The sequence below is a fragment of the Triticum aestivum genome, chromosome 4B (assembly GCF_018294505.1).
Source record: "Triticum aestivum cultivar Chinese Spring chromosome 4B, IWGSC CS RefSeq v2.1, whole genome shotgun sequence".
Lineage (NCBI taxonomy): Eukaryota > Viridiplantae > Streptophyta > Magnoliopsida > Poales > Poaceae > Triticum > Triticum aestivum.
In genome coordinates, this window is record NC_057804.1 from 323,327,003 (window position 1) to 323,335,765 (window position 8,763).

At 47.5% G+C, this 8,763-nt stretch overlaps 1 protein-coding gene across 1 annotated transcript; it reads left to right on the forward strand.

Annotated features, from left to right (window-relative positions):
• The first annotated feature begins 343 nt into the window (after positions 1–343).
• On the forward strand, positions 344–7,989 carry LOC123092094 (acyl carrier protein 2, mitochondrial). The gene is made up of 2 exons (XM_044513776.1): positions 344–730; positions 7,505–7,989. Exons 1-2 carry the CDS (start codon positions 506–508, stop codon positions 7,679–7,681), a joined length of 402 nt encoding a protein of 133 aa, XP_044369711.1. The 5' UTR covers positions 344–505; the 3' UTR covers positions 7,682–7,989.
• The last annotated feature ends 774 nt before the right edge of the window (positions 7,990–8,763 follow it).

The following is an 8,763-nucleotide window of genomic DNA, read 5'->3' on the forward strand; positions in this document are numbered from 1 at the left end:
GTCCAACGACCCAGAGTAGTAGGATACAACGAATCAATCTATGATTGGATGGTTAGAGGGAATGTGGTATTCTCAGTCCATCAGAGTTCAAATCCTGGTGCTCGCATTTATTATTGGATTTATTTCAGGATTTCTGGCGATGCGCATTCAGTGGGAGGAGACGTTCTTGTCGACGACGAGGCACCTACAATGACTTCGTAAATCTCAAGATGATATGCCGGCTCAGTCTTTCGGAGGTGCTCATAGGGGTAGGGTGTGCGTGTATGCGTTTATAGGGGTGAACGTATGTGTGTGTATATGAGCGCTTGTGTATGTACTGATGTTAAAAAAAGAGTAGTAGGATACGCCGGGAACAAACCTAGAGCCCAATTGGCCTAAAACCCTGCCGCTCTCCTCTTCCCCCACTCCACCCCAGCCCAGAAAACTCTCGCCCCGCCGCCGCAACGCATCACGCTTTCCTCCGATCCCCTCTCCCCTCCCTGAGCTAAGCACCCATCCCACCCAAATGGCGGCGGCGGCGAGGAACCTGGTGCTACGGCACCTCCGCTTGGCCGCGGCCCCCGCGTCGTCGGTGGCCCTCAGGCCGGCAGCGGCGCTGCAGGGGGCCCTGTCGGGGCGGCGGTGGATGTCGTCAGAGGACGCCAAGGGGTCGTTCCTGGACAAGGACGAGGTCACCGAGCGCACCATCAAGGTCGTCAAGAACTTCCAGAAGATCGACGACCCATCCAAGGTCCCCCTCCAAGCCCTCCCTTTCTTGCTAGTGTTCCCTTTTCTTTAGCATTTCTTAGATTTTCTTTCGTTGGGAGGAAGCAACATTGATCTGCGTTGTTTCAAATGTTGCACGCTGTTCGTTAGATAGATCTCCTCGTATTAAGCAATCCAGCTTAGCCTTATAGGTATTGTTGGGGCTGCCCTCCGGCGACACACACCGAACTAGCCCTCCGACGACGAACGCCGAGCTCAGGCCGTAGACATAGAGACAACATACATGAGTGAGCACAGACTCTTGTGGCGACGAACGGCCTGTATGTTGGCTCTTATTTCACTTGGCGCGATGGCACATACCACACCGGCACGCGGAGTGAAATAAGAGCCAACATACATGCCGTTCGGCGGCCAGGGCGTTCGTCGCCGCAAGAGTCTGTGCTCACTCATGTATGTTGTCTTTGTGTCTACGTCTACGGCCTGAGCTCGGGGTTCGTCGTTGGAGGGCAGCCCCAACATTTGGTATTCAGAGCTACGGTTCGAGGCGATCACCGGCGGCCATGGCGGTCGTCCCTCACGGCGGTGGTGGCGGGGCGATGGCGTTGCAGCCGCCGCCGCTGACAACGACGAACTACACCGCCTGGGCGATCAAGTCGGAGGCTATCCTTGACGCCCAGGGGCTGTGGAGTGCAGTGGCTCCGGCGGAGGGCAAGGCAGTCGACGCCGGGAAGAGCAAGACGGCGCGGGCCATGATGCTGGGCTCACTGTCGGAGGACTTGCTGATGCAGGTAGCGACGAAGCCAACCGCAAAGGAGGTATGGGACTCCCTCAAGGTTTGCTTTGTCGGCGCCGATCGGGTGCGGGCAGCGAGGCTTGGGGCGCTGCGCGGCAAGTTCGATCGCCTACGGATGGACGACGGCGACGAGCTGGACGAGTACGCCGGGAAGGTCAGCGGCATGGCGGCGAGGTACGCGATGCTCGGGTCGACGCTCGACGACAGCGCCGTGGTGAAGAAGCTACTCGACACCGTGCCGGACCGGCTGTATGCCGCGGTCGTCGGCATAGAGCAGTTCTGCAACGTGGAGGAGATGGCGTACGAGGAGGCGCTCGGACGGCTCAAGGCGTTCGAGGAAAGGACGCGGCGGCGCGCACGGGCCGGCGGCGAGCACGCGGACGGGCAGCTGATGATGACGGCGGCACAGTGGGCGGCTCGGGAGCGACGGCGAGGCGGACGCGGCTTCGGCGACCAAGACGGCGACGGCGCAGCGAGCACATCGTCGGGCAACGGCGAGCACAAACGCGGGGAGCATGGGCACTTCTGGCGCGAGTGCCCGCAGCTGCGGAAAGGACCGGCGGCGGAGCAGGCTCTCCTGGCCGACGCCAACGTCGACCACGACAGACTCCTCTAGGCCGTGGCTTAGGGTGTGTGTGTTGGAATAAGCCACGGCGTCTGGTGTGGTCGGGCGCGTCGGGTGCGCGCGGGACGTGCGGGGCGCACTAGTGCGGTCGGGTGCGCGCGGGGCGCAGCGGAAGCGTGGTGTGTGTGCGTGTGTGGCGTACGTGTGTAGTGTGTGTGTGCTGTAGCTAGGCAGTTAGCAGCGATCTGTGGAGCAGGTTGCGTCCTGCGTGTAGTGTGCGTCGTGCGCGTGGCCGCGGAAAGCGCTCTGTTGAGTGTGTACGTGCGCATGGATACGTGGGCGCTACGTTGCTGCCCAGGCTACAAAGCCGGCTGGGCTGTGTTGTGTTTGTTGGCGCAGTGGTTAGTCCAGCTAAAGAATAGCAAGGGTCAGTTGCCCAGGCGTTTGTCGCCAGAAAAAGTGCTTCGTCTACCTCCAGTCCGGCGTGAGAGAGAGCGGCAACAACAGGTATTACTAGCAGGCGGATGCGCGGCGGCACGCCGCCCATGCAGAAACTCGTGCCTACATCTATATTATTTATTATTCCAAGGAGAGAATAGGTGGTACTGGATTTGAGAGCGAGCTGGGCGTGCGTGTGTTTTTATTTGTTTGTTGGGAGAGAAGAGATTTCCACTGTTTGATGATGCCTGCCCAGAATCTTGTTGAATTTTCCAAGCTTCTGATTGCAATTTCACTCCTGCTCTTCCATTCTGCATCCACCACAGAAGAAAGCTATATGGTTCTATTTTTTTCCAACTTGAACTTCTTAGAGCACATAAGATCCGTTGCATGAAAGCAGCAAATTTCACTTGTTTATGTTGTAGAAACCCAATCAATGACTGACAGATCCATCCATCCGTAGTTTTTGCTTTATTCTTGGAGAAAAAAGTAGGTGGTTTTCCTATTGCAAGCATAGCAAGGAAAAAACAGTGAGTGATCATCTCCATAAAAAAAATTACTGATCGCTTGCCTAAGAGTTTGAAATATTATCCAAAAAAGCAGTCCCTTAAAAACAATAAAAAAAAGCATGTCCCAGATTAATGCCAAGGCATAACTAGGACGACTTTGCAAACTACCAATTGAAACAGAGGTGATCCCTTGTTCCAATTGTCTGAAGACCACACATGACACGTGAGTAAGAGTGCTCTTGGATTTGTCTTAGTTGTGGCCAGAAAAAAATTGATGCTTGCTGTGACAGCAAGATTTTCTTTTTCCATTTAAAAGTAGGAGCCTAGGAGGGGTTTCAAGACTGCCAGAGTGCAAAATTTGATACACCTGCAAGGTAGAAGAGTATCCAGGTGAATGGAATTCAGTTGATATGTCCAGAGATCTTGCTCTATATCAGTACAGAATTAGCCAAGGTGAAGAGGACGACTACTCAGTGCTCAGACAGAGGCAATGGGAAATAAAATCTCTGAGATCTTTACTCTCGAGTACTATCTTTGTAGATAAATGAGTATCCAGTAGCACAAAAGAGAATAGCTCAGGCCGCTGGTGGCTCAAACAACCAGTAATCAGCAAGCCCTCTTGACAATGTTAGTAGACACAATGCTCACAATGATTGCAGCATACACCTTAAACGACATACACAGCCAAAACCCTCGGCAAGTTAGTTATGTAGACCAAGAAGCTAATTCGTTATGTACCATAGAACCAAAATCTAGAGATAATAGCCATGTCAAGAAATAACTACCATGTACGCCAATGTTTCTTAGAACATAGATATGCCCCCCACAGTAAGGAAGAACAAATCTGAAATTAGTAATCAAGCAGGACAGTTACGACTTACGACAAATATATTGTCTAATTAATCGAATGGTATGAGGCTTAGAATATTGGCTCAGATAGGTCTATATGAAATGTCAAAGGAATATATAGTTAGTAAAAGTGTAAAACTATTAGCACTCAAACAACACCCTTAGATATGAAGTGCAAAAGCAGCTATCTAATTTTCATAAAACAACATGCTTTCTTCACCATATTGATATAACCAAAATATGAAAATATTGACTAATTATACAAAGTACAGATGCAACTATTGATAATACAGATACCTACGCTTGCTAGCACCAATATCTGAAACAGCATGTTTAGATATTTTCATATTGCTGCTATATGAAGGTATTGATCTGAAATAGCACACCAACATTGGGCAGCGGGGAAGACCGTGGGATCGGTCTCCTACCTCATGTCTGTTGTCGGAACTACCTTTGGGCTCCCAACTACCATAAGGAATTAGTTGTACCTTACTCACTGCACAATATGAAGGACAATACATGTCGAATCACTCACAAATCAAACCCATATCTCATGTGTATGCTAGCTTGGTAGCTTGTTGTTGCTTCGTATGCCTTGTTGCCCTCTCTGCGTCACTCCGTGCTCAGTCGATCCTGAAATTCATTAATTCCTTGTGAAATCTCCAATTGACATAGATCTGAACACACCTGAAGGGAATCAACACACTGAATATTAAAGGGGTAGTAACAAACAGAATATTTTTGGATATAGGGAACAATTTCTCAAACATTTGATCTAACAGCGTAAATCAACCATGATTATTACCATTAATTTGTATTGGTCAGCTTGCAAAAAGGGATCTATCTTCGTGAACAAACAACAGATAATGGCAACAATGAAATGATTAGGACAGATTATGCTAGTGATCTTACAGAGACATGCATGATAGCAAGAGTCTAAAACTATAAATAACTGATGTATTTACCTAATCACGACACGTCTATTTTCATATAACTGATATATTGACAAACACTTTGGCAGACTACACGTACCACTTTAACCAGGTTCTTGGGAACAAGTTATCTTTTTAGAGAATTCAATAGCCTGGATGGTGTGTGTAGGTGCATTCACCATGCTGTAGGGTGCATCAGCCTTGTTAGAATCAATTTCAAGTTCTTGTGGCTAACTCCAATCTCTTGATGCAGACCTGAGTCAAGTACTCCTCAACCCTGCAAGAAACACATGAAAAATTAGCATAAGAAAACATGCCATTCTAGTTATAGAGAATTGCAAAGTCAGAACAATCCATTTTGGAACAAACTGTCAGCAATGGATTACTTTTTCTTAAAGATTATGCCAAACCAATCAATTTATATGTATGAGGTAGATTTGCAACCAAACAATCAACTATATATTATGTGGTAGCATATAGTGTTTCTAACTTCCCATTTCTATTAACCACACTAATTTGTGAATGTTTCTAATGAAAACTAGTTTAGGTTCCGAACTAAATGGATCAACTAATCAGTAACACAAAAACAAAATCAAATTGCTATGCATGTAACGACCATCTTCAAAAGATCATACATGCCAAAAAACCCAAGTACATGACAACTTCACAGATATGAAATTCTGCAGCAAGTCAGCCAAGATTGATCAAAATTCACCACACATAGCATGAGAAAAAATACGGAATACGGAACCGGATCCTCTAACATCCTCAAGGGATGTCACGTAAGCTACAGTAACCGTGACATCCCTCCTTCACATTCATATGATTAAGCCTAAAATAATTATAATTAATTTGTAAATTACAAATCTACTCTATACATTTACAAAAATTACATACAAACAAAATTATGGTGCAATAAAATGATTTTTGATTTATTTTTGTACATGCTACAGTAAATCCGCACAGTGGTTGCCACAGTAACCCTGACATCCCTTCTTCGTTTTACACATGCATTTTACTGTAGCTTCGTGACATCCCTTGAGGATGTTAGAGGATCCACTTCCAAAAAATACGGAGTCATCGTCTCCGAGTGCACGGATGCAACCATTTGGAGGGAACGTGGCAGCAGCCTACTCCAGAGCAGGAGGCACCCCTGGGTAGAACATGGGCCAGAGCACACACAACGTGTGCGGACATGGGCGTGTCGATGTGCGGCTTGGTACACCGGGAGGAAGGGGCAAACTGGAGGCGGACGTCGCTTGCCAAGGAAGGTCGCGGATGATGCGGACACAGCGCTGCCGCTGTCTTCAAGAGAACAGAGGGAGGGGCCATGGGCGTGGAGAGCCGCCGCCAACAAGCCGGCGGCAGATGGTGGCAGGGAACAGTGGTGGCAGGCGCGCGACAGATGGACGCGACAATGGAGGAGGATTTTTCACATGCAGTGGTAGAGATTGAGAGGAAACATATGTAGGAGGGGAGAGCCTAGAAGGAAAGACTGGATATTTTCAACGAAGAGTCGGGGTCCTTCCGGAGAACACCGAACACGTGGAAAACGAAGACCTTCGGCAGTAAATTCCAAAAGCAGTAACAAATAATCAAAAACAGAAAAATCAAACTTGTACACGTGTCAACGCAGGGAGAGCCAACGCCCAACACTATGGATGCTCAGGAGAAGCTCTAGCTTAGTCACTTTAATTATTGTATATATATTTGCGGCATGTGTATGCATCTGAGTTTGTATGGATTTGATACGGGGAGGAACCACTGGTGGAGCTTTGCGAAGCCAGAATGCCCGAGGAATCATTCATGAGTGGTTTTAGATTGTCAGTTCGATGACATAACATGTGTGCCTTTTTATTAGTGCGTTATTGTCAACACTATGCTTCTGTTGATTCGCATGGGCAATCTTTCTGCTTTAGCTCATTAATACTCCCTCCGTTCCAAAATAGATGACCCAATTTTATACTAAAGTTAGTACAAAATTGAGTCATCTATTTTGGAACGGAGGGAGTATTTGGTAACTGATCAGCTGATTTCCAGATCCAGAACATCTTTTAGAAATCTGGTGATTACTGTTTAGAGTTAATTGCTCACTGTGCCTCCTATTTTGACTTGAGTTGTACAAAACACTAGTTAGTCACACATAGGGCGTGCTTGCTGAAGAAATTTGCCATCCTCGCAACAACATGAATTGCCATGAAAATAATTTGTTTTGCCATGCCCTCCCAGGGAACGTCAGCACAATAGCATTTTCGTTTTTTTATGCACGGTAGCTTATCTTTTGTGCAAAGATTGGTTATACATGGTAGCTGGTGTTCTCTGTGACCTAAGTCGAACTAGGTCATGTAAAGTGATTGGATTTCAAATGAATAATATGTTTCGCTACACATAGTAAATTAGCAAAAATGGTGCGAACAGAAAACCATTCATAGCATCCCAATTTTCCGTGCTGTGAACCATCTAATTTTCAGAAGAAAAACTGCGCTAGCTAGCTTGCATTTGCTTGCATTCTGAGTCTTTGGCCTGCACAATTGTGCTACTGCAGTTTACAGCACAGCAGAGGTAAAATGCTGCAGTTTCAGCGTTTGGGCATGGTGATTTGTTTCTGTTTTGCTTTGGTTGGGTGGACTGAATTGCGGAGTGGTTTTAGCTCCTTGTGATGAGTTTTGTAGCGTTTGAAATCATTAATCGGTTTCTTTGCATTGTCCTGTAGGTGAAAGCAGATGCCCACTTCAAGGATGATCTTGGCCTAGACAGTTTGGATGCAGTAGAGGTTGTTATGTCCTTGGAAGAGGAATTTGGCTCTGAGATACCTGACAATGAAGCTGACAAAATTGACTCCATTAAAGCTGCAGTGGACTTCATCGCCTCGCACCCCAAAGCCAAATGAGCAAAGGACTTGGTCCTCTACTTGTTCAAGTTTTTAAACAGTTCCTCTGCATGCTGTACGTTTCTGGGGTTGTGCGCCATGTTCAATTTCGAGCACCGTCTTATCCAAATAATATGTTTGATATGAGAAGGACAACGTATTCCTGTATGAAGTTTTCGCTAGTTGTTAAAGATCTATGTCCTGAGTCTCCGGTTGTTTTGAAGACTGAGTTGCGATTTTGATTGTGTATGACCAACTGAAGTATCAATTTACTCATATATGCGCTGAATACTTGTAATACAAGCCCTATCATCGTTTGCTTGTTTGAAGAGTTGCAGAATTCTTGACAATGTTTTGTGCTGTTGGCCTCACGTCTGCCTGCCGTTTTTTAACCCTCCCTCCATAGCCAGTGTGCACAAGAGAATCTCCAGCCACCCCCAAGTTCACTCCACAGCCGCCGAATTCCAACTTAGATTCAGCACAAATTCAACAAAAATAATTTTTATCACAGTTCATCACAAAAATCAATACAAATTAAATAGTTCAACAAAGTAAGCCAGAGCGGCGAGGATCATGAGGTGCTCTTTGTCGTCGGTGTCGGCCCCGGCTTCCTTCTTCATCAGAGCCGCGAACACCTCCTCGTCGTCGGAGTCCATCGCCAAACACTTTGCAGGCGTGGTCGGAGTCCTGGAAAGCTCGGCCAGGAGCGGAATGGAGGCTGTCGCGGTGAAACCCTCTCTTTTCAGCGGGGGAATGGCCTTTCTAGCGGTTGTGGGCGGAGGGGTGGCGCGGGTATCGGCATGGTGGCGAAAGGGGAAGTGGCGTTCTGCCGTGCATAGTCCAATCCGGGTGGGGAAAAGACGTTTCTCGCCTGACAGTGGTGGTCCACGCGCCACTTTTTCTTCCACCGTAGCCCTAAGTGCCCCCCCACTGCGTTGGGTCCAACTTAGGATCGCCGGGCCAAAAAATGGCTTGAACCGGCGGAATTTGGCATGCGGAGGGCACGAGTGGGCAAATTTTTTTACACCAATGGGAAAAAAAGACGCCTTGGGGGTCTTGTTAGGGGTGCAGCTGGAGATGCTCTAAGCTATCAACGCTGGACT

Coding starts and splice junctions, on each gene's coding strand:
- LOC123092094 (XM_044513776.1), top strand. CDS start 506: ATGGCGGCGGCGGCGAGGAACCTGGTGCTACGGCACCTCCGCTTGGCC. Junction 731..7,504: donor AGATCGACGACCCATCCAAG/GTCCCCCTCCAA, acceptor ATTGTCCTGTAG/GTGAAAGCAGATGCCCACTT.